This window comes from Rattus norvegicus, chromosome 6, assembly GCF_036323735.1.
Source record: "Rattus norvegicus strain BN/NHsdMcwi chromosome 6, GRCr8, whole genome shotgun sequence".
Classification (NCBI taxonomy): domain Eukaryota; kingdom Metazoa; phylum Chordata; class Mammalia; order Rodentia; family Muridae; genus Rattus; species Rattus norvegicus.
In genome coordinates, this window is record NC_086024.1 from 33,545,246 (window position 1) to 33,570,056 (window position 24,811).

Here is a 24,811-nt window from a genome sequence, read left to right on the forward strand (position 1 = left end):
AAGAGTCGCGGGAACCGGGTGAGGGAGTTCGACCGTCAGGTGAAGCGCGACCCGAGACCCTGGCCCCGGGATAGACCTTCCGAGTAAAGGAGGCGCTGGCCAGCCACGAACGCCTCCGAAGCCTAAGGGCTAAATCTCAGACCCTAGGTCCGTTATCACTCGTGGACACCGCCCCTCAGTCCTCAAGCCACACCCCTTCAAGCGGAACACCTCCCTTCCTGTAGCACTCGCCCCGCCCCTTCCGGTCCGGTATCCGGAAGCGTCTTAGAGCTCGCTTTTTCGCCTTCCGGACTGACAACGCGTTCTCTCTAATTTGACTTGGAGCATCTTTTCTAGGAAGTAAACACGTCCTAGTTTGAGACGCGGACCTTCCGGCAGTGCCGTAACAGCTTCCGGCTTTACCTGGCTGTAAATATCCTGTATGTGGCGCCGTGTCGCCCACGAAGGCGACTGAGTTTTTAGAAATACCCAGAAGGATCTTACGGTAACCTACATCGGCCCGCCAAGATGGCGATGCAAGCGGCTAAGAGGGCGAATGTGAGTACCCCGCTTTCTGTGCGGTAGGGAAGCGATGTCGTTGCTTGACTGTCGCAACGGGTGTGGGAGCGTTTTTTGTCCCTCCGCCCACAGGTGGGGAAAGCTCGCGTTATCTGTTCAGTCCAAGGAGATTCTGTCCTGGCCTCATCCTCAGGGGTGGGTTTCTTGAGCGACTTTTCGCTCCGCCCCGCTCTAGTGAGAGCCCCCTGGTATCAGTGACCGTGTAAGGTCTACAGTCACTGCTGCTTGACCTACACCAAGGACCAAGTGTTAGGATCTTCTGAGTCCAAAAAGATGTACCGAGTAACTCTTGTTCATTGCCAGCTGGAGCCTGGGGTTTTTCTCGAACGTAGAACTTTGGGAATCCTCTGTTGATCTATGTAAGCGCCTGCTGTGTCTCTGGTCTTACAAACAGGAAGCAATTCATCAGTTGTATTTATTCAACACCTACTATGTGCCACATGCCGGTGACACCTACTATGTGCCACACGCCGGTGTTAGGTGTTGGGACACAGCAGTGAATTAAGCGAAAAGTCGGGCTTATGTTCTACTGTTGTCAGTGAGCGGAGTGTTATCAACATCTTTAAGAAAAGAAAATCCTGGGGCTGGGGATTTAGCTCAGTGGTAGAGCGCTTACCTAGGAAGCGCAAGGCCCTGGGTTCGGTCCCCAGCTCCGAAAAAAAGAACCAAAAAAAAAAAGAAAAGAAAAGAAAAGAAAATCCTTTCAAGAAAGTAGGAAATGGTTAAAACTTAGAATCTCACCAAAACAAAGACACATAATTGGCCATTGGATATTCTGATGAAGATTTTGGGCAACCGTGTTTATGCAAGTCATTTCAGTGAATGAAACCTTGGTTCCTGTAGAATGAAAAGATGCAGGGAATTAAGACAAAACTGCAGAGTTGGTCCTATGATTTTTCTTATTAATAGAGAAATCGAGCTGTTCTAAATATACCTAAAGTGCTTTTTACATACCATTGAGAATGAGCCAATAGAATGGTAGAGACCTGATAAAAGAACAATTTGTTAAATCCTAGAGTGCAGCTGGGATGTGGCTCAGTGGTAGAGTGCTTGCCTAGCATGCATGAGCCTATGAATTTGATTCCCAGCACCTCAAACCATGACAGAAATAGGAGTGGTTAGTATACCAATAGAAGAAAAATGGATAGATATCGATAAATAATGTTTAGCAATAGGAATATATAGTTCCCATTGATCATATCTGTTGTCTTCAAGAAGTGCGGAGCCAGGATCATATCCTGTGTTGTCTGAGAAAAGTATAGAGCCCCTTCACATTTACAGGGAATGAAGGTGGTGAAGTTTTAGGAGAGGAGAGGCTCACACAGTGTTTTGTAGTGAGAAAATGGATTTACTGGAGAAATATATCTGTGTGGCAGTTGTTGATTATAAAGCTTGACCTGGAAATCTGAAACGTTTATAGTTTGTTTAACAATTATCACCACTACTCATGTGAAGGTAGGGAATAAGCTTTTTTTGTTTTGTTTTGTTTTTTTGTTGTTTTTTTTTTTTTTTTTCGGAGCTGGGGACCGAACCCAGGGCCTTGCGCTTCCTAGGTAAGCACTCTACCACTGAGCTAAATCCCCAGCCCCGGGAATAAGCTTTTTTTAATGTATTTATTAGTGCGTGTGTGTATGATATAAAGCACATGTAGGACAATTCTGGGGAGTCCGTTCTCTACCAAGGGATTAACAGGTCATCAGGCTTGCTAGTAACTGCCTTTCACATGCTGAACCAGTTCGCCAGCCTGAGGGGAAATATTCTTTCATTCATATAATACTTAGCTTCAGACCAAAGCCATGTCAGTTTAATAAGTAATTATTGTCATTTCTTTGTTGACTGCAGTTGGGAAGAGTGAGCTGTGAGTCAGCAGTGTAGAGTAAGAGTCTAAGAGTGAGGGATATGCAGCAGGTCAAGCAAGCAGCAAACTGTAGGATGATATTAATGCCAAAGATAGGAGGAAATGCAGCCGTGAGGAGGAAACAGTGTGGAGGAAAAACAACAGCCAGGCACCCCAGAAGTTTGAGAAGGAACACTGGAATGAAAAGATGTTAGTGAAGGCACTTTCAGCAGAGTGCTGGGTGGTAGCTCAGGTCTGGGTGTCTGTCCTATAAAGAACATGAGTCAGTGAGTACAGACTTTGCTTTTCAACTTGCATGACTGAAAACAAAAGCAAGATAAACTAAGTAGAGAGAGCTAGAAAATGCAGGGAAAATAGACACCTTGTCTTCCCTTCAAGGCAGCTCTCTTAAGACCTGTCCCACTGCGTACATGTAAAAGGCACTTAGTAACTGTTGGGTAAGTAAAGAGGAGTCCTGTCCTTTGTTTTGTGTGGATTGGGAGGACCAGATCAACTGCCCAGCTGAGGACTAGAAACTGGTGGGAAGGGAAAGCCTGTAAGAACAAGAGAAGTCACTGACACAGGTTCTTAAGATGTAAGAAGGCTTATGAGTGGGAGTTTGCTGTCTTTTCTTTCCCAGGAGACATTGAGGATGTGTAAGTGAAGTGGGAAATACTTGTTAAATTAGAGTGACCAAAAAACAGGGTTTTAGTTCCTCCCGATAGTCTTCCCTCTGCTGTTTTTCTGAGAGGCATCCGGTGGTAGTTCTTACTCTTGGCTTCTTCTTTGGTATCACTGGGGTCTTTATCATGGCTGCACTGCTGTCCTTCAGTATTATGATACTTATTTCTCATTTTAGATCCGCCTCCCACCTGAAGTAAATCGGATTTTGTATATAAGGAATTTGCCATACAAAATCACAGCAGAAGAAATGTATGATATATTTGGGAAATATGGACCTATTCGTCAAATCAGAGTGTAAGTCTTTCTGAGACTTAAAATGTCACTTAAAGGATATGGTTGCTTAATCTATAATCTCAGAATTGTAGCTGGCAGCAGGACTACACGTGTGGTATGTAATGATGTGTCTGTTTTGCAGTGGGACTACAAGACCCTTGAGTAAAAGTTCTTTCTAGTATCATGTAGTAGTGATAAAACTTCTAATCCTTAATGGAACCATTAAACTATACAGTACTTGTGCCATTGAAGGGTCCCTCAGAAGGGATTTCGAAAGCTTTACTGGAGAGTCACAAGGTTTCTCTTTAGGGAGGCACCGTTAGGAAGGTCCTGTTGGTTTGAACCCAGGGCGCTGCACATGCGAGGCAGGCATAACCCCAACCCCACTATATTTTTTATAAGTTTTCTGAAGTAAGTGTAGTAGGACAGGCCTATAATCTCATTTTGTGTGGTGGAGGCAAGAGTTGAAGGTGATTCTCATCTATAGAGCCTGGATTTCTTATAAGACTGTGTCTCAAATCAAGTCAAAGGTTTTCTTTTTATAACCTCAGAGCCCCCTTCCTGGCTTTTAGGACTGTGGGAGCCCAAGGCCTTTGCTTTCACATGACCACCATCTCTCCTGGGAGTAAACTGCTTCCTGGTTATATATCATCACTTGTGACACATTCCCATTAGTAGACAAATGAAGATGAAACATAAAACAGGCACTCTCTTTTGAAGGTCTCAGTCCTTTGAGCAACTGCTAAGGGCTTTGTACTCCCTACCTAATACAGTTTGTCCATATTTTGAGGGATGCAAGAACTCCAGGTCCTTCGAAGAACAAAGAATGTGTGTAGATTGTCTCTGGTTTGGGAGCCAGGGAACAAAGGTTTGCCATTAATGCCTGTAACTAGCCATGTGACAAGTGACCAGACTTGTTGGGTTTTTCTTTCTTCTGTAAGATAACTTGGGTGGTGGCCCTTTGGTTCTCAATGTGGAGGCAGTGTGATAATCGACTGGATTGGTTGTTAGGCCTGAGTTCAGATACTAACAGAGTCTTTCAAGTTAGGTGAGACTGGGCAGACTGTTTCATCTGTTTGGGCTTCAGTTCTCTATGAGACACTTAGCTTGGATCAGGTTGCACAGTCTGAACATACACCACTCTCCATAAAGCCACTGAACCTCTGTCAGTCCCTTAGTTACTTAGTTACTGCTAAGGCTAGCTATTTATTTATTTATTATGAATACAGTGTTCTCCCTGCATGTATGCCTGCATGCCAGAAGAGGGCACCAGATCTCATTACGGATGGTCGTGAGCCACCATGTGGTTGCTGGGAATTGAACTCAGGACCTCTGGAAGAGCAGTCAGTGTTCTCAACCTCTATCTAGTTAAGAGCCATCTAGTTAATACATGATCATGTTAGTGCCCATGAGCTCACCTGCCTTTCTTGGCAGAGGTGACTGCCTGCGAGTTTCGTGTTGGTAGTGGTTCATGATTGATGCACAGTAACCACCCACATACATAAGCAACTGAGTAGGGCTGGAGATGCAGCTTAGTAGTTGAGTGTGCAAGGCCTTGAGTTCAGTCCGCTGTGCTGTAAATGAATATAACCGTAGCATGGCTGTGATTAATTTCTGAAGGCATTATGAAGCTTACTCATAGCACTCACAAGAGATGCTTAAGTTGAAGGTAGAGAATGATACCAGAACCCCAACTTAAGAACCAGCACATAGAACACAGCTGTAGTCAGAGCCACACTGGAAACAGAGGCAGAAAGACCGCAAGTCTGAGACCAATCTGGGCAGTATAGTGTGGTAAATTAAACACAGCAGGGGCTACAGCTTGGTAATAGAGTGCAGTCAAAGCTTGAGCAAAGCCACAGTAGCTCAGGGCCTCGGCTTCCAAGGTCTTTCAGGCTGCCCAGCACAGCTGCTCTTACCCGGCTCCTTCTCAGCCTATTCTCAGCTTTGGGGAGGACTTTTCAGAGAGTTTTCCCTACGCCCCAGTTAAAGTAGCTCTCCTCACTACTCTGTCACAGCTCTCCTTTCCTCATGTGGCTCCATATGATCTGGGATTCACACTTTTTATGTAATGTCTTGTTTGACAGGAGGAAGGGGTGATGCCTACCTTTCACTGTTAGTTCTGCTGCCCATCCTAATGCAATGTGATTGTTGAATAGTCATAGAATTTTGAGGCCCAAGAACCTGGATCTTAACTGCAGAATGAGAAACAACAGATCTGTTCCCTCCCTGTGATCAACCTCTGTTACTTACTAGATGCCAGTACTGATTTTGTTTTTTTTTTTTTTAGAGAGGTTTTTCTGTATCCCTGGCTGTTCTAACTCACTCTTTAGACCAGGCTGGCTTTGAACTCAGAGACTGGCTTGCCTCTGCCTCCTGAGTGCTTGGGCCACCACCACTCAGCTAGTACTGATTTTCTAGAATGGAACTTGGTAAAACCTAGCCAGGCTTCTTCACACACCAGGACAATTAATCACTCAACTGATCAGCCTGACATGCAGGAGACACTTGGTACTTTGTGTTCTTTACAGCCTTCAATAGTGTTGCCTTTTCTATTAAAGTCTTGCATAGGGGTTGGAAAGATGGTTGTGGTTAAGAGTGCTTCCTGCTCTTCCAGAGGACCCAAGTTCTGTTCCCAACACCCACATTGGGTGGCTCACAACTGCCTGTAACTCTGGTTCCAGTTGGATCCTACATCACGTCTGGCCTCCAAGGGCACCTGCTCTACATATAAACACCTCCGCACACAGCATGCACATTTGTCTGTTTGAGAGTGTTTATTCAGATAGCAGTGGCTGTCCTGGTGTGTAGACCAGGCTAGCCTTGAACTCAGAGATCTGCCTGCGTCTGCCTGCTGAGTACTAGGATTAAAGGTGTGCAACACTACTGCCCAACATATAAGTCATTTTTAAAAACATATAATATAGGACAAATATCACCGAGATCAGTATATGATGTAAAGTAGCTGAAGCTAGAAAGGCCAGATTGTGAATGAGGTTTTTAATTCCTGTTTACTACCAGTCAGGAAAACGTTACGCTCAGTGCGCAGTACATGACACATTCCAAATACATGCTTTTAAAATTCAGATTATAGTGTAGAGTTCAAGGTGTGAGGTTGAAGTGAGAGCTAGGACCCCTGAAATGGAGAATGTATAAAGTCAGGATAAGGGCTGGTTATATATAGTTCAGCAGTAGAACACTTGCCTCGTATGTGAAAGAACTCCAGTTTAATCCCTAGAAATTTAAAAAAAAAAAGAATGGGATTAGGCTTTGTCCCTATTGCAGTTCTTAAGAAGGAATAGGAAAGAACTTCATAGAGGATGAATGTGTGAGCAAATTAATGGGAGAAAGGGTGATCTGTCTCAAACAGGTAAAAGGCTCCTGCTGGGAACCCAAAGTGGCAAGACAGTGATTCAAGACATTCTCTGACCTCCACGCCCATACTGTGGCACATGTACCCAGTGCATATCGTACACACTGATGATGGTGGTGGTGGTGGTGATAATGATGGTGGTGGTGATCATGGTGGTGGTGGTGGTGGTGGTGATAATGGTGGTGGTGGTGGTGATAATGGTGGTGGTGATCATGATGATGGTGGTGGTGGTGATGGTGGTGGTGGTGATGGTGGTGGTGGTGGTGATAATGGTGGTGGTGATCATGATGATGGTGGTGGTGGTGATAATGGTGGTGGTGGTGGTGGTGATGGTGATGATGTTTTTAAATGGGAGCGAATAGATCTCTAGCTTTAAAATGAATCTTAGCAGATGCTGTATGTTGGAAGGCACGATGGTAATAAAACACATTACCACTTTTGAGCTTGGTAGGGTGGTCTCTGCCTAGAATTTCAGTACTTGGGAGGCTAACATGGGTAGAATGAGTTTGTAGCCAACCTAGGCTGCATGTGGAGATCTTGTCTGGAAGAAAAGAAAAAAACTTACCTTTGCCCTTAAGGAATGCAAACTTCTCCGCCCCCTCTTTGAACAGTTCTCAACTTGCATCCCTAATACAATCCTGAAAATGATTAAGCTGTTAATAGTCATTAATGCTATACCAAGAGAAGAAAACATAAAAATCCCTCCTCAAACAGGACATGGAATGCCCTGGAGACTGAGGCAGGAAGATTACAAGTTCAAGGCAAGGGCAGTGTAGACCCCCATAGAGTGTCTGAAACAAACATCTCCTGAGTTATTGGCACTGGACTTTTTAGCCACACCCACCACTCTGTCTTTCTCTACCTCTGAGCTGGGTCTAGATTGGAGGAGTAGGGATAGGAGTTACAATTTTGTTTGAGACAGAGTCTCACTATGTTTCCATAGCAAATGACGCTGACTCCCTGTCCCTGTTAGGGGGCAGGAGTGCTATATTTGAGACAGAGTTTCTGCATAGTTCACTATGTAGACTAGACTGGCTTTGAATTCACAGAGATCCACCTGCTTCTGTCTCCCAAGCACTGGGATTAAAGGTGTCCACTACCATGCCCAGAGATTCGATTTTTTTTGTTCGTTCGTTCTCGAAACAGGGTTTCTTTGTGTAATAGTCCTAGAACTCACTCTGTAGCTCAGGCTAGCTTTGAACTCAGAGATCCCCTTGCATCTGCTTCCCGAGTGCCACGATTAAAGCTATACCTCCCAGCTCCAAAAGTACAATTTTGAAGTTAGACTTTTACATATTTTTGATTGTCCATCTGAGCCAGTGTTTTGCTATAGGAAAATACTTCACCTACTGTATGATCCGTACTCTGCCTATGCAGGGACTTTTGCAGGTGAAGAGTCAGCCCACAGTCCCAAACCTCATCCCATGGTTGCACAAGGGGTCTGTCTACTTTGTATTCCAGACCATTGAAAGTGGGCTGACAGCTATACACATTCACCTTGGCCACCTGCTGCCTGCGGGTCAGGGCTCCTGAGGCATCTCTCACTTCCCCAGCTCTCCAAGGAAGCCTGTGGGGTTGAGAGAAGGTAAGGCGAGGAGTAGTGATCCTAAGAGGTGCCCATAACTGGGTAAAGGCCTCCCACCTGCCAGCATTTTGCCTGGCTTACAGATAACTGCCCGCTGGTGTATCTCTGCCCAGCCAAGGGCTGCATAGAGAGTACAGCAGAACCTTGGTTAGCTATTGTGGCTCACAGGCCATCAGTCGTAAGTACTGTCTGCACGTCAAGCCTGAAGAGTTACTCTGAGCATGAGGAACAGGGAGGACTAGAAACATGAGCACAGTGTATGCTGATCTCACGCAGCTTCGATCGCGCTCATGCATATGCAGCTTTCTCTTAGTCTTGAGATATTCCACTTCAAAACACATTAGCTTAAAGACTCACATGCTCTTAGCGTATCTATTCCCTCTGCTATTTTTTAGGTTGATTTCAAGTTACTTAAACTTATTTCTGTTTATTGTAAAGTCTTGGAATAGAGAGCTTGAATATGTAGTTTGTGTTTTTAAAAATTCAGTGCCAAAACAAACAAGACCCAGTTATAGATTCAAAAAGACTGGAAATTGTTGATGCTTGGGTAACTGTCTTCTAACTGTTGTGCAGAGGAAATACACCTGAAACCAGAGGAACAGCCTATGTGGTCTATGAAGACATCTTTGATGCTAAGAATGCCTGTGACCACCTATCAGGATTCAACGTTTGTAACAGATACCTTGTGGTTTTATATTACAATGCTAACCGGGTGAGTGTGGTCCACTCAACAGAGAGGCTGGTGCTGGGTGTGGGGGCTTCCTCTAGGCTAGGTAGAGCTCAGTACCTGTTAACTCTGGTGCTTGTCACACTGCAGGCATTCCAGAAGATGGACACCAAGAAGAAGGAGGAGCAGCTGAAGCTTCTCAAGGAAAAGTATGGCATCAACACAGATCCCCCCAAATGAGTAACAGCCATGTGTGGTCTTGGTTACCCTTCTCTTTTTTATTAATACTGAATGAATATTGCAATTTCTTATTTGAGACCTAGAATGACTTATTTGAAAGTTTTCTAGCATTAGAATATATAATGTTAATAAACTTGTAGCTTTTGTAAATTGTGTCAGTGTTTTCTGTTAAATGTCTCACTCCTGTTTAATACTAGTAAAAGGTGGAAAAAAATCAGGAGAACCACATGCAGAATTATAGATGAGTCTAGGGACTGAGGTCCTTATGATGGTTTGTATATGCTTGGCCCGGGGAGTGGCACTATTAGAAGATGTGGCCTTGTTGGAGTAGGTGTGTCACTGTGGGCGTGGGCTTAAGACCCTCATCCTAGCTGCCTAGAAATCAGTCTTCCATTAGCAGCTTTCAGATGAAGATGTAGAACTCTCAGCTCTGCCTGCACCATGCCTGCTTGGATGCTGCCCTGCTCCCACCTTGATGCTAATGGACTGAACCTCTGAACCTGTAAGCCAGCCCTAGTTAAATGTTGTCCTTATAAGACTTGCTTTGGTCATGGTGTCTCTTCACAGCAGTAAAACCCTAACTGAGTCCTTGAGAACACTGACTTTTTTCTTTTAATATTTGTTTGTATGCATGTGCACATGTGTCAAAGTCAGAATGCCTTGTAGGAGCTCTTCTTTGATCAGATGGGTCTTGGAGCTTGAGCTCAGGTTGTCAGACTTGATAGCAAATGCCTTTACCAAACTCTGAGCCTGAGGAACTTGCAGACTTGTTTTTGTTTCGTTTTTTGAGACAGGGTCTCTCCGTGCAGACTAGGCTGTCCTCCAGTGAACAGAAATCTCTTTGTGCCTCTGCCTACAAGTGCTAGGACTAAAGGAGTGTACTGCCACATGCTGCCTAGGCTTGTCATTTTTAATAACAACCTAGTGAGTAGGTCACACACGAGGACACCAAAATTCATCCTGTTGATTGGATAAAATGCTTTCATAAAAAGCTAGTATAGCATACAATTAGAATCCCAGCACTTGGGAAAGCTGAGGCAGGAGGATCACTATGAGCTTACTAGGGTATGTTGTAAATCCTGGGCCACTCTCAGCCTCGATTACAGAGTAAGACTGTCTCAAAAGCAAAGATGTGAAAGGACTGGTATGAGAGCCACAAAGAACCAGACACCTATCAGTGTGGTAACCCTTGTCCTTGCAGCAGAGGTCATTATCCTTGAGCAGAGGTCCATCACAGACAGAATGACTCAGGGCATTGTTAGAAACCTGAGAGCAAGCTGTTTGGGGTGGTGCTATTACTTGGCCAAGGCTGTAGTTAAGTAGACTTTCCTTTTCATTATTAACTATATGTTTTGGACTTAGCTCACAATATGTCTTTGCCATAAATAAAATAAAATGCTTAGTTTGTAGGAGTTTCCATGACATGGGAAGACTATAATAATTGTCACATTCATTATGGCTTGACAGCTTAGGAGGAGACAGCTATAAATTTTCTTTTTATAGTTCAGACACGGGCCAAATGGAGAAGTGTGGACTGACTGCTTTATATACCCAGAACCTAGAGTCACTTTGAAACCTACATAGACGGACTAGTGTCAATGGCTACTTTTAAATGCATTTAAAGTCTGTTGTTATTTTTAAGGAAATAGGCCTCTTTCTAGATTTTATACTGTCTTTTCAAAGCTCACTAAAAAAATGAAACTATTATGTCTCAGTGGCTTTTGACAGCACCGTTAACCCCAGCCCTCCACCTCCTTTTAAGGCAGGGTTTCCCTGACCATCCTGGAACTCTGTAGGCCGGGCTGGCCTCAGCCTCCTAAGTACTGGGATTAAAGGCATGAACCACCATGGCCCCACTGGCAGCAGAAAGCCATTTCTAAGAAGGGGGAGCAGATCACAGGTCACAGCTGTAACTCTCTTGTGAGTGCCTGTATGATTTCCTTACTAATCCTGGAGTGTGGTCTCTAAGTGGCAGCCAGCTCGCTGCTAGTGGTGTGAATAACCAGGAGAATTTCTTCTATGAGCAGATAGGAACAGTCTGTCATTTGGACTATGTGTCTATTTGCTGAATTTCATGACCCCAAGTTGAGTTTTAAAACTAGGACTGGGGATGTAGCTCAACAGAAGAGGGCTTTTGGAGCCAAGCACTGTGTTTGACCCCAGCACTACAGAAAACATTCACTTCTGATTGTTTGGAATGCTGTGACTTAGTCACAAGAACTTAGACTTGGGGCCTGACACTGAGCCTCTCTGCAGGAGGTGCGTTGCTAAACCTAGGGTTCTAGTTGATGATTGTCCTGTGCACCGGCCATCTAAAGTTCAGTTTTTTAAACCAAGAGTAAGGGGGCGGAGCTGAACATGGTGGCACACACCTATACTCTAAACACTCAAAAGACAGAGGCAAGAGAGTCATACATTTGAGGCTAGCCGAGGCTACACAGTGAACTCCTTTCTCAATGGACAGGAAGTGCAAGGGGCAAATTGTGTCCCCGTAGTCACCTGTGCAGGTGTCCAAGTTGCTTTACTTTCAGTGAGCAGAGTCGAGTTTCTAACAACTCATGAGACTTATTGAGTAGCAGTTCAAAAACAACTGATGGGACATGGATCTTAATAGTAGTCTATTGCTTACCAACCTCTCAATATGCCATCTAAACTCTGGCCTGTGTTGTGATTTTTCTACATCATTTCCCAAAGACTCGAATGATCATTTCTCAGCTTACCTGTAAAAAGTCTCGTGTATCCTTAGGGTGCTAGCTAGTAAGTTTGCATTTTTAGGGTTTCTTAGTGGGTATCATTATAGCTTCTTGTCACCCAGGCTATACTGCTATGAACAGATCTTTGGTGCGCCCTGTAATGGGCCCATGAAATAGTCTTTGATGTCATTTTTGCTCATCCTATTGGTGTCATAGCAGAAAGCATGGGTGTATCTTCTATACAGATTGCGTTCTGAGGAATTACAGGCGTTTGAGTCATCAAAAGGGAGCAGGACATTCTAGAGGAGTCACCCCCAAAAGGAATGGGTACAGTATCCTTTGGCCATGGATGAGTAAAAGCAAGGTAACTCCTTTCCATTCACGATTTCATCCAAAGCACTACCTTTTCGTGAACCCCTCAGCCTCAGCAGAGGGATTCATGTATGACTTTCTGGGTGTGGGCAGTAGGTAAACTAGCCCCAACTGTGGCCCATGTCCTTCATGGAATGTTGGATGTAAACCAGTGTATCTTTAATTCCAACACTTGGGAGACAGAGGCAGATAGATCTGTTTGTTTGAGTTCAAGGCCAGCCTGGGCTACACAGTGAGAGCCTCTCTCAAATAAATAGATAAGTAAATGAACAAGATTGATGGCTCCCAAGGATTAACATTCTAGGTTGTCCTCTGGCCTCCATTTGGACCTGCATGCATGCAGGACACACACACACACACACACACACACACACACACTCCCCCCTGCCACCATTATTATCAGAAGTAACTCTTCATGGTAAGCTAGAGCAAATCTAGATGTAATTGAGTGTTGCCTATGAAAATAAACCCAGAACCACACTTTTTTCAAAAGTAACTTCCCAGAGTGAGTCCAAGGTTTCAAGCGTTTGACATATTCATGTGCTCAGATGCACACAGCTCCTATCTACTGAGGGGAGCTCACCCCTCAATCTCTTCAAATAGATGAAGCTGCAGGACCGCCCTGGGAGATGAAATCCCACACGGGTTTGCTAGGATGCTGAGTTAGTTACGCGGAGGACTCCAAGCCGGTGAAAGCTTGGTAGGGTGGAAGCTAATTTCCAAAGTTTCTTAGAGGATTTGTGATCATTTTATTTAAAAAGTAAAACTGAACCTGGTGGTATATATGCACCTGTAATACCAGCAGTCAGGAGGCTGAAGGAGTGCTAGGTTAGCCTGGGCTCTGACACCCTGTCTGAAAGGTCCAGCATGAACAGTTTGCTCACACAGCTGTTACATACAGTCTCTTAGCTACTTGGAAGTACCCTTTCACTCTTCTTCACCAAGGGCAGTTGGCTTGTGTTGTCATTAAAGAACCTCCCACAACATGATGGACAGGAAGATGCCAAGCACAGAGCCTTTATTTTACATAGTATTTCCAAAGAGGGCAGTGCTTAAAGTGAGCAGCCAACAGAAGATAAGAAAGTGACAGCAAAGGTAACTGGCTCAAGTCCCTCCAGGTAACCATGTACAGCGCATGTCTGAGCACCTTGTATATCTGGCTTAAGTGCAGGTAAGGCAATATAGATTGTGCAAACGAGATCTGTGTCCTATGATCAGGAATGGCTACCACATGCATCACACAAAATGCAGTCTGAAATGTTTGGATCTGCAACTAAAAGTTTCCTCAAGCAAAGATGTATGGGGACGGTTAAGTGGCCGACACATACAGAGCAAGTTGGGCAGAAAGAACAGATAATGTCAAGGGGCGGTGGGGTCAGCACACTGATCAAGAGCCCTACATTGGAGGAGCCGTCCCAGTGGCAGAGAGAGCAGGCTAGGACAGAGCAGGAGCCTTCTCCAGCCACCTCGACTTCCTTCCTGCCTTCACTCTAAGTTGAGCAGCTCCACGTCAAAGATGAGGGTGGCATTGGGAGGGATGACACCGGGGTGGCCAGTAGCTCCATATGCCACATCAGGGGTGCAGGTCAGCTTCGCCCTCTGCCCCAAGCTCATCTAGCAGGGATGGGGGGGCAGATGGGAAGAGGAGAAAGAGGACCCAGCTTGATTTAAAAGAAAAAAGGAAGATAACTATGGCATTTCCCCCAAACCATCTTTAGGGTCATTCCAAAGAGCAGAGATTAATTTTATTCCTGGCACACTGAAGTTAAGCCACGCACTTGAACATGCAGATTCTGCCTCAAAATAGACTCGACTATGGGGCAGTTAGCAGCCACGAAGTAGCCTCAGATTCATTCAAGCAACAAGTGTTATTGCTTATCCAGCAATGGCACTCGTGTCTGCTCGTAATTGTTCCTGGTCCTCTTCAGAGGGAGCCCTTGAGGAACGTGTAACAGCGCTGAATACACTTGTGACAGGAACAGTTAAGATTCGGCGACTAAAGGCCACATCAAGGTGACAGGGGCAGAGCTACGGGAATGAGACGTCTTATGAGTTCCCAGACAAACAGAGGGAGAGCTGGAACCAAAGCCCACCAGCGCTGTTAACCCACTGGACATCCATTAGTAAGAAAGCTGCGAGGTCTGAATTTCAAAGAATACCAAAAGCTCAAGTTGCCCGGCCAATGTTGTGTTGATGTTAGCGTTCTACTTGAACCACTGTAGTATGGTTATGTATGTTAACATTTGAGGAAGCTGGGTGAAAATTATATAGGCACTTCACTCTATCTGTAATATTTTTATGTCTGGAATAGCTTCAAAACTGTTAAAAAGCAAAGCCCAAAGCACTTCTTGACTTAATCCGTCTCTAGCTGTTCTTAGCTCAGACATCTTGCTGGCCTTTACAGCCAGCTCAAGCAATCCTAGGAGGAAATGCCTAGGGTAAGACACAGACGCTCAGCCACAGAAGAGGGGAGGGACAGAGCCAGAAGTGAGCGCTAGGTGGCGTCGCTGCACCCTGGGAGTGGTGTTAAGGCAGTGTGAGGTCTGTTTAAGGACCTCCTTAAACCCTTCAGTGTGCATCCTCAGCCTCCTAAACCCTTCAGGATGCATCCTCTGCCTACCTGGGCAGCGCCTTCTTCAAAACCTTTGATGACTTCCTGCTTGCCAATTCTGAACTTGAAGGGTTTGTTTCTGTCTCTGGACGAATCGAATTTCTTGCCATTCTGGAGCATCCCTATCAAAGTAAGAAGAGGGCAGAAAAGAGCTGTGGTTGTGAGTGAACTAGCAGTGAGACTGAGCAGGTCTAAACACAGTTCCTCTTCTGCATGAACCCATCAGCCCTGCTGACAAGCAGGAAGTGTGGACGCGTCTCTCTGCCTCACCTCCAGCCTGTCACCAAGTCCTACACCCATCTGGAATCCAACTTCAGTTTCTGCTACTGCCACCTGTGGTCTCATGGAGTCACCACCACGGCTCACCTGTGGCCTGGAACAGCCTCCAAACTGGCGTGTCTACTCCTTACCAACCTTCTACTCTATAAGTTGACAGATTGTCTTTCCCTGCCCCACAATTCTGATCGTATTTATATCCCTGCTTAGAATACTTCACTAGCTCCCAGAGCAGAATCCAAAAGCCTGAGGCTAGTGATGCTTGCCTTCAACTTCTCTCTCCCACCTCGCGCCCCGTCTCCCTACCTATTCAGAGCACACCATTCTTAAGTTCCTCCATCCCTCTTAAACCTTTCGTACTACTTCCAGGCTGTAGCCCAGGCTGGCCTGGCTGACCTCGAACCTGCAGGAGTTTCCAGGTGCTAGATCTCAGTTGTGAGTCTCCACACCCAGTTAGACAGGGTCTGACTTCAGCATGGCACTGACTCGCTGAGCGATGTTGGCGAAATAGGCCTCATATTTTCCATATTTAACCCAGCAAGCTTTGCCAACTTACGAGCATCTGAGCATGTATTATTTTACTTCCGAATTCCCACGGCTTGAGTGTGTACTAATGAGTCTTCTTTACCTACCTTCTGGGTAGAATAGATAGATTGGGCTCCTGCCCTGAGTTCTAAATGTGGCAAAGGAGAAACCCTTCTGGCTACCCAGAGATGCTGCAGAGATCAAACACAGACTCATGCATATACACAGTTGCTAAGATAAGTCACATTCACAGAGATATTTATGTACGCTCACACGCACATACACACAGACTACTCAGGAGAGAAGTCCTGATGGTCAAACAGATGCTAAGAAAATATTTAGATCGACAGACCTACATATATTCATACAGATAGGCCCTTGGACAAATGCATGCTTGAATGTGTGTACATGCACAATCCATTTATAGACTGGCTTCCCCAGTCCCCAGTGCCTTCAGCTTTCATAAAGTCGAATCTACTGGAAACCATGTGACAACTATCTGCGGCTGTAAATTCAGCCAAAGCCACATCATCCGGAAACGGGCCCGCATAAATATGTTGACTTCTTTACAAAGATGTTTCTGTAATATACAACAAATAAAGGATGACTATTTGGATTAACACTGCAGGATCAAATCGATATCCACAAGGGGGAAAAAAAAATCTAATGTAAGCCCCTCCCACCTTTACACATGAGAATCGGTTCCAGATGAATCATAGACCTAAATATGAATAATAAAATAAAATTAATAAAGTAGCAGTAGGCATACTACCACACAAAATATCTACCAAGTAGCTGGGTGTGACAGTGAGCACTGTAATCCCAATGTTCAGCTGGAAGCAGGAGGACCAGGAACTCAAGGCCAGCCTTGACTACAGAACAAACTCAAAGCCAACCTCAAGTCACATGGGACAGTGTCTCAAATGACAGAAACAATAGAAAAAAACAGAGAGAGAGAGAAGAAAAGCAAACACGGCCACCAACATCTCTACCAGGTGATAATAAACGGGAATAAATGAGTAACTTCACAATACAGTGGGAGATTCCTTGAAGCAAACACAGAAAAATATGTAGGCATGAAGAAGAGTGGTAAGTATGACCTCACTAAAATGAAGAACTTCTGCTCAAAAGATACTATTAAAGACTAATGTCGAGAGGCTTGAGGGACGGCTCAGTGTTTAGGAGCACTGGCTGCTCTTGCAGAGGACCTGGGTTCAAATCCTGCCAACCATACCACAACTCTCAACTGTCTGTAACTCCGGTTTCAGAGAATCCAATGTCCTCTGCCAGTCTGTGCAGGCACTAGGCACATAAACTCACTACTCAACCCAGGCTGGCACTGAACTTTTGATGCTCTTGCTCCCACTCCCAAGTGACGGATTATAGGTGTGGGCCACCAGGCCCAGATTATATTTAATTCTTTAAAAGTTTACTAGAAGTTTCTTACAGTCTCCTGCTGTATTTGATTAATAAGACAGGGTCTCACAAAGCAGAACCACTTGTAGCTGATGCTTTTAATGGGCCATGCCTACTCAATGTACACACACTTGGGAAACTCTGCAAAAGGATGTTTGGTGAGCTGGAGAGATGGCTCAGCAGTTAAGAGCACTGACTGCTCTTCCAGAGGTCCTGAGTTCAATTCCCAGCAGCCACAAGGTGGTTCGCAACTATCTGTAATGGGATCTGATGCCCTCTTATGGTGTGTCTGAAGACAGTGACAGTGTAATTATATATAGTAAATAAATAAATCTTTAAAAAAAAAAAAGGATGTTTGGTCTCATTAATCTGATAAACAATAATCCGTCCGTAACATGTAGAAGAGACAAATCAATTATCCTGGTCAGAGGCCCCAGGGTAATTAGGCTATATCACCAGGAGATAAAACAGCCCTCCTGTGCTGACATCAGTGGCTGGAGATACAACTGTTAAAAAAACAGCCACATCATCTGCTAGACCCAATCTGGTGCTTCACGCTGGCCTAGAGAACCTGCTAAAAATGGCCCCATCTGAATATGTCCCAGGAATTAAGCTGGCCTTGCTGTATGCTAAATGGCTCTCACCCATAGAGTTTGCCACATTAGCGAGCGAGTCACAAGGCAGAGTCCTCACACCTCTTAGAGCAAACACCTGCCAGCAATCTTCCTCCAGCAGTTCTAAAGAACGCATCTAGAATGTTCCTGGGGGTGGGGAGGAGGGAGATGGCTCAGGAGTTAAGAGTACTTGTTGATTTTTTTTTTCCAAAACACCCCACTTCAGTTCCCAGCACCCACATGGTGGGTCATAAACCTCCATAACTCCAGTATCAGGGACCTGACATCTCTTACCTCCACCAGGCACGCATGTGGCACACATACATGCATACATACATACACACACATACATACATATACACACATGCACACATACATACATACACATAAGATAAAATAAATATAGAATGTCCCTTGGTCCTTGGGTCTGCAAACGCACATCATTCAAGACAGCAGACTTGTGGCAACCTCCCCTGGATTCTCCCAGCACCTGCAGACAGTGTGGCTACCGACCACACCCTTCTCACTGCAGTGGCGTTGGCAGGGCACAAAAGAAAAACAGGGTAAATGGGGATTTTGAGGGTTCTCAGACCTTACAGAATAAATCTGAAACATCAGAAAGGAGCAGGGAGGCCAGGGTACCCAGTTGTAAAACTGGAGGTTTGATTTTACCAGAGTCTGGCACCATAGATGGTCTTTGTGGGTGAGGAAAAGAATAAAACTGGTGACAGGCAACCTGGCTGCCCTGGGCTTTGAGGATAATCCATGGACAAGACCCTCCTGAGAGAAGCTTACAGGGCAGCCCTGCCTTGGGAGGGGCAGGCCTGGGCCAGCGCTAAGAGAAGGAAACCTACCTGTGTAGTGCACCACGCATATCTGACCCTTCTTAGGGAATGTCCTTCCTGTCAGGAGAGATTAAGGCAGATGCAAAAATTAGGGTATTAGAAAAGCTCGCCAAGAGGGTAGCAGTGGCGTTCCGTTAATCCCAGCACTGGGGAGGCAGAGGTAAGCAGCTCTCTGTGTATTCAAGGCCAGCCTGGTCTACAGAGTGAGTTTCAGGACAGCCAAGGCTATGGAGTGAGATGCTGTCTCAAAAAACAAAACAAAACAAAACAAACAAAAAATAACCGAAAAGAAAAGAAAGAAAGGAAGGAAGAAAGAAAGAAAAAGAAAAAGGAGAGAAAGATCTCTATGCCTTATATGAGTGAGAACTGATGTCTCCTTTCTGGCTTGCATTTGAACTTAATGTTACTGGTCTCAATTTCCCCAGTCTATAACAAAAGCAGTCCCATTGCTTTTTTTTTTTTTTTTTTTTTTTTTTGGTTCTTTTTTCGGAGCTGGGGATCGAACCCAGGGCCTTGCGCTTCCTAGGCAAGCACTCTACCACTGAGCTAAATCCCCAACCCCCCTTTTTTTTTGGTTCTCTTTTCGGAGCTGGGGATCGAACCCAGGGCCTTGCGCTTCCTAGGCAAGCGCTCTGCCACTGAGCCAAATCCCCAACCCCAGTCCCATTGCTTTTTATTGCTCCTTTTACTTTCATCTATTTTACAAGTATACAGGAATAGCCTACTGTGTGCTAGAACAGAATCATGAATGGCCTACTGGGTCCGACGATCTGAAGTAGATTACAAAGAGTATTATATGAACTCACGAAGAAGAGAAGCGGGAACCTAAGTCTCGGATTGCTATGGAGTCATGACTGCATCAAAGATGAATAAACCTGGGCTGGAGAGGTGGCTCAGTGGTTAAGAGCACTGACTGGTCTTCCAGAGGTCCTGAGTTCAAATCCCAGCAACCACAGGGTGGCTCACAACCATCTGTAATGGGATCTGATGCCCTCTTCTGGTGTGTCTGAAGACAGCTATAGTGTAATAAATCTTTTTTAAAAAAAAGATGAATAAACGTGGTCATTCATAAGACATCAGTAATGAGCAGGCCTGTGCTCTCGTGTCGGAGATACAACAGAGAACAGTGCAGACAGGACCCCTGCTCTTCTGAGGTCTAATTCTTTCTTTTGTATATGTGAAATGGTCATGTGGGGTGTGGTGGGGTGGTATGTATATGTGTGTGTGGGGGGGGTGCATGCCGGTCTGTGGAGGCTGGAGAAAGATACTGTGTCTTCCTCGATCCTCCTCCCACTTACTTCCCTGAGCTGTCAGTCACTGACCCAGCAGCTGTGCTGTAGAGCTCATAGGGTCTGCCCGTCTCTGCTCCGAAATGCTGGAGTTACAGGCACTAGACATCACACCTAGCTTTTTGTGGATGAGCGAAGAAGATTCAAGCTCAAATCTTCATGTTTGCACAGCTAGAGTTCTTAGCCACTGAGCCATCTCTCCCCTCCCCCTGCCCTCCCCCATTTACATTCTAATGGAAGGAGACAATGTTTATATAAATATGATAATTACAGGTGCTGATAAGTCCTCCGGAGAAAATTAACAACTGATGAATTTCAGAGAGACACACCGAGTCCACAGATTCAGAAAGGGCGTGCCAGGAAGGCATTTCGGACAAGATGAGGTTTGAGCTGGTGCTTTAAGAAGGAACCAACTCGGGGTTGGGGATTTAGCTCAGCGGTAGAGCGCTTGCCCAGCAAGCGCAAGGTCCTGGGTTCGGTCCCCAGCTTCGGGGTGGGGGGGGGGGTCCAACTCAAAGACCGTGAAGCAGGAAAAGATCGGTGTGTTTTCAGAAGAGAAAGGGTGAGATGGGAGGAGAAGAACATGAAAGCCACGCGTCTTACGGAGATGGGTTTAATTCTAAGTGCAATAGGAAACCACTGGTGGGTTTAAAAGCATGGAAATGACCTAATCCGAATTAAGATTTTATAAGATCACTCTGGCTCCCACGTGTGGGATGGATGGTTAGACATCTGTTGCGATTATCTAGACAAGAAATCAATGGTTGCATGAATTAAGGTAGTGGCAGCCGAGAAGAGAGTGAAATAGAGTGGAGATACGTTTTGGAAGCAGGGCTGACAAGGGCATGCAAGTGGATGAGGGGAAGGAGCCCACTGCCCATCTCACCATTGGATGACAGAAAAGGAGAAAATAAGAACGATGCTTGAATTTTGGGTTTGGGTAACTGGGAGGTGGTAGAGCTGTTCTGAGAGATGAGAAAACTGGAAAGAAACAGATTTGTGAGGGTGGCAATCTCGAGCTGCCTATTAGACATGCAAGTTTTTACTGCACGGAGGCGGATGCCGAGCCGACCCTGGATAAACAAACTGGGTGGGACACTCAAGAGCCTCTGGATTATGAACTTGGGAACATTAACAACACAGTCAACGTTTGGTGGACTGTAGGAGCCTGCCAACGGGAGCCAGAAAACGCCTGCAGAAAATAGTTAAATTGGCTGTTAAAAGATGCGTGGGAGTCTGTCTGGAGAAGTAAAGGGATCTGGGAAATAGAATTAGTTGTAAGACATGTTCAAAAACCTGGAATCCAGAGTCGGGATGTAGCTCAGTGCACAGCAGGTGCCTAGCATGCAGAAGGCCCTGGGTTCCACCTGGAAGCACACACAGCCTTAGGGTCCTCAAGTCCAGTCGCCGTGAGAGCCCATTGGTTCCATCCTGTAACCCTAGGGTCCAGCACACAGTGCGTGTTCCATAAATATTTGCTAGATGAGTGCTGGTTTGTTTTTGTTTTTTTTAACAACTCGCAAGTGGCTTGGTGAGGTTGGTTGTGGATGCGTGGACAATACGTAGTGAAAGAGGAAGTGCCAGTGTGGGTCACTCCCACCCTAGCTATCACTACAGGGGGCAAGTGCTTGCAGAAGTAGGGGAAGAACCTTTTAATGATTTTCTGCCTGAGGGAGGGGCCCGTAAAGCTTTGCATGTTAGGAGACCGGAGAGAAAAAACGAGCAGAGTGAGGAGCAGAAGTCAAATGGAAGGCAGGGAGAAGGAAGATAGGGACACAGCTCAGAGGTTGTGTGGGTGACAGGGCCTGGGGAAGGATTCCTCGACCCCCCCCCCCCCCCCGGCACTAAAGTTCTTTGTATGGATAGAGAAACCTGTGCCCGCAAGGAATGATCTGGGTAGTAGCTGGGACTTCCAGGAACCGCTCGCCTGTAACCCAGAAGCCCTTTAATTTCCTGGGGAGGGGCATGCCGATAATATCGAACAGCAAGTTTGCGTGTTAAACACTACAGACCTTGGGGGTAGCTTTGGGTCTGGATTAAATTTTGCTTAAGAATTAGCTACTCCTTGAACATGTTGACTACACCCAGTTTTCCAAGTAGTTGAAGAAACTTGATGCTGGTTCTCTTGACAGAGACTGGGAACCCATTGATAGACAGACTGGGAGGTGGGGGCGAGGTGGGGGGGATATGAACAAAATTAGGAACCGAGAGTTCTGTTTTGGCCTGACTGACTAAGGCACCATGGACCCTCCAGCAGGTCCGAAGGCTGGGTTTTGCCTGGGGAGGGCATGGTAGAGGGCAGATGACTAGGAAGGCTGAGTGGGATCCGGAGGGTGAAATAAGAAGCAAAAGCAGCTAAAGGAGTGGCAGGCTCCCAAATTGGCCCTCTCTACAACACACCACTGCCTAGCCTGGGGGCTGCCAGACAAGAGGGCCTGAGAGGTGGGGCGCCTTAGGAGGGGTTTCCCTATAGAGCAGGAACCCCTAAAGCGGACTATCCCTAGTGCAGAACAGGGAACACTGAACAGAAATTCAAACCTGGTCAGTCAGTAGCAACGGTTAATCGAGAGCTTGCAGCTCAGGCGGCAGCAGCCGCAGCGTAGGAGAGTGGCCAGACATAGACCCCTTGCCCCAAGGTTGCCGCCTTCACTCCCCAAGGTGAGCGGGAGCAGACCGGGATGGTGAGTTGTCCTCTAAAAGCCCAAAGAATCGGGGTCCGGGGTTTCTTCCTGCCACCCGCTTCTTTGCCCCTCTCCCCGCTTCAGGTCCCCGGAGCCACCTCGGAATCAGATCCCAGCCCGGACTCCGCCCCGGGACCCCTCCTCCTCCTCCCGGGCCCGGCCGCCCGGTACCGTCTCCCGGGGAGATGGTCTCGATCTCCACGCCCATCGCGGTCCCACAGGCCCCGCCTCCAAGGGGGTCCTCGCGGCTGCCCCGACCCCGGCTCTGCTCAGGCCGGACCCCGCAGGCGCTCCGGCTCGTCTTCTTGCCGCCACTGCAGAGCCGGAGGAGGTGCGGCTGGAGTCAGGACCTGCGCGGGGAGGGGCCGCCGGGAAGGGGGCGGCGGGGTGGAGCTGTGCGACAAGGTGGGGTCGGCCGGGGCGGGGCCCGAGGGAAGCGACCCTGACGTGGCTGCTCCGGATCCTGGCCAGACTAACCACCATTAACCCACAGGCTGAAGGGGGAGGCGAGGCGTGCCGGCACTAGCACATTCATCCACACATCTACCCATCTCTCGGCTCAATGTATATTTATTTAGCACCTACACGGTGCAATGCTCCAGGGAGTCCACTCAATCCTACAGACTAGGAGGAGAAAGTCGGTAATTAAACTAACACTTTAAATACATGTGCTCAGTGCCGTGGGGTTCAGAGCACCCTGGCTAGGCTTCCCGGATCTATAGAAGCAGAGCCGGAGGAGGGAAGGAACCAATTATTGATGAATTTTCCCCAACCACCTTAAAGCCCATATTCATCATCCCTCGAAGTTTCACAGCAGGAATTTGTATTGGGGGTCCCACTTTTCAAGGTAAAGGACTGCTCCCTGGGGATTCCAGTTGAATTAAAGCAGGATCAGCTGTGTGCCGAGGTCACTGCTACAGTCTGAAGTGGTGAGTGCTATACAAAGAATAAATGGATTCTTTTACCTCTCCCCAAACCAAATCAGAATCTAGAAAGATACTTTTGTTCTTCCCGAATCCTCTGCTTCCTTGGTTCTGGGAATTGGACCCAGAGAAACCAGGGCCTGTTCACACACCTAAGCAAACAGAGACTATATCCATGGCCCCTAGGAAGATACATTGGAAGGAGGTAGCATTTGCTTGAGGGCTGAAGGAGACTTTAAGAAATGCACAACACCCCCCCCCCCAATCCTTTCTACATCGTTGCAAAAATCGACATGAATTTGTTTCTGACAAGAGACAGATGTTAGGTGAGTATGGGAGAAAGACCTATTCAAAAACCCAGAACTGAAACTTGAGACATTCTCCTCTCATTCTCTGTCTCCACTATTCCAAGTAGCTAGCTAGCTCGCATATGAGGTTGCCAGTATCCAGGTACAAGGACTGAAGTTGGCGTTCAGTAAAAAATCGTTTACAGGGGCTGGGGATTTAGCTCAGTGGTAGAGCGCTTACCTAGGAAGCGCAAGGCCCTGGGTTCGGTCCCCAGCTCCGAAAAAAAGAACCAAAAAAAAAAAAAAAATCGTTTACAGTACTGTCCAGGTCAGAGTCAGAAAAGCCCACGGGTGTGGCCTAGAGTCCTCAGGGTTTAAAACACAAGAGCTGGGGTTGGGGATTTAGCTCAGTGGTAGAGCGCTTGCCTAGGAAGGGCAAGGCCCTGGGTTCGGTCCCCAGCTCCGAAAAAAAGAACCAAAAAAAAAAAAAAATCGTTTACAGTACTGTCCAGGTCAGAGTCAGAAAAGCCCACGGGTGTGGCCTAGAGTCCTCAGGGTTTAAAACACAAGAGCTGGGGTTGGGGATTTAGCTCAGTGGTAGAGCGCTTGCCTAGGAAGGGCAAGGCCCTGGGTTCGGTCCCCAGCTCCGAAAAAAAGAACCAAAAAAAAAAAAAAAAAACAAACAAAAAACACACAAGAGCTTAAGACACCCCACCCACTCACCCTCACCCTCAGCCAACCCTACTAGCTATGTCCTTGGGCAGGTACTTTGAGATTAGGGATAGGACAGATCTGCTACTTGGGCAGGCCTAGGAGGCTGGCTTCAGGTAAAGGGATGCTTTTTACATTTTGAGAGTAATATTTTATGGGATTTTCAAATGGGGAGTTCCTGACTCCCTTCTAAACTAAACTAAAAACTATTGACACATGGTGTCCGTAGAATTCCGATTCCTTCTTACCAACCTCTTCTAAGAGAACGGATGAGACCTGCGTGGGAGAAGAGGTTGAAGCACTTGAGAAGATTGTGAAGGTTTACGGGCGGTGGTTTCACAGGGACTACAA

General features: G+C 46.3%; 2 protein-coding genes across 16 annotated transcripts; one reads left to right on the forward strand and one right to left on the reverse strand.

The window, feature by feature from the left end:
* On the forward strand, positions 250-9,292 carry Sf3b6 (splicing factor 3B, subunit 6). The gene is made up of 4 exons (NM_001271222.1): positions 250-537; positions 3,255-3,373; positions 8,884-9,022; positions 9,128-9,292. The coding sequence occupies exons 1-4, from the start codon at positions 508-510 to the stop codon at positions 9,215-9,217; spliced, it is 378 nt and encodes a 125-aa protein (NP_001258151.1). The 5' UTR covers positions 250-507; the 3' UTR covers positions 9,218-9,292.
* On the reverse strand, positions 6,338-24,810 carry Fkbp1b (FKBP prolyl isomerase 1B). Of its 15 annotated transcripts, XR_005505573.2 has the most exons (6): positions 22,711-23,043; positions 18,579-18,626; positions 14,903-15,015; positions 8,223-8,292; positions 7,291-7,363; positions 6,338-6,586 (listed from the first exon to the last, which is right to left on the reverse strand). XR_005505573.2 is itself a non-coding variant. In XM_039112798.2 (5 exons), the coding sequence occupies exons 1-5, from the start codon at positions 23,020-23,022 to the stop codon at positions 6,527-6,529; spliced, it is 606 nt and encodes a 201-aa protein (XP_038968726.1). In that variant the 5' UTR covers positions 23,023-23,046; the 3' UTR covers positions 6,338-6,526. The 15 variants fall into 15 exon arrangements, 14 of the variants coding, with proteins under 14 accessions (XP_038968726.1, XP_038968731.1, XP_038968730.1 ...); XM_039112798.2 differs by lacking the exon at positions 8,223-8,292 and having other exon boundaries at positions 22,711-23,046; XM_039112803.2 differs by having other exon boundaries at positions 6,338-7,363; positions 22,711-23,044.
* Between the last annotated feature and the right edge of the window lies 1 nt (position 24,811).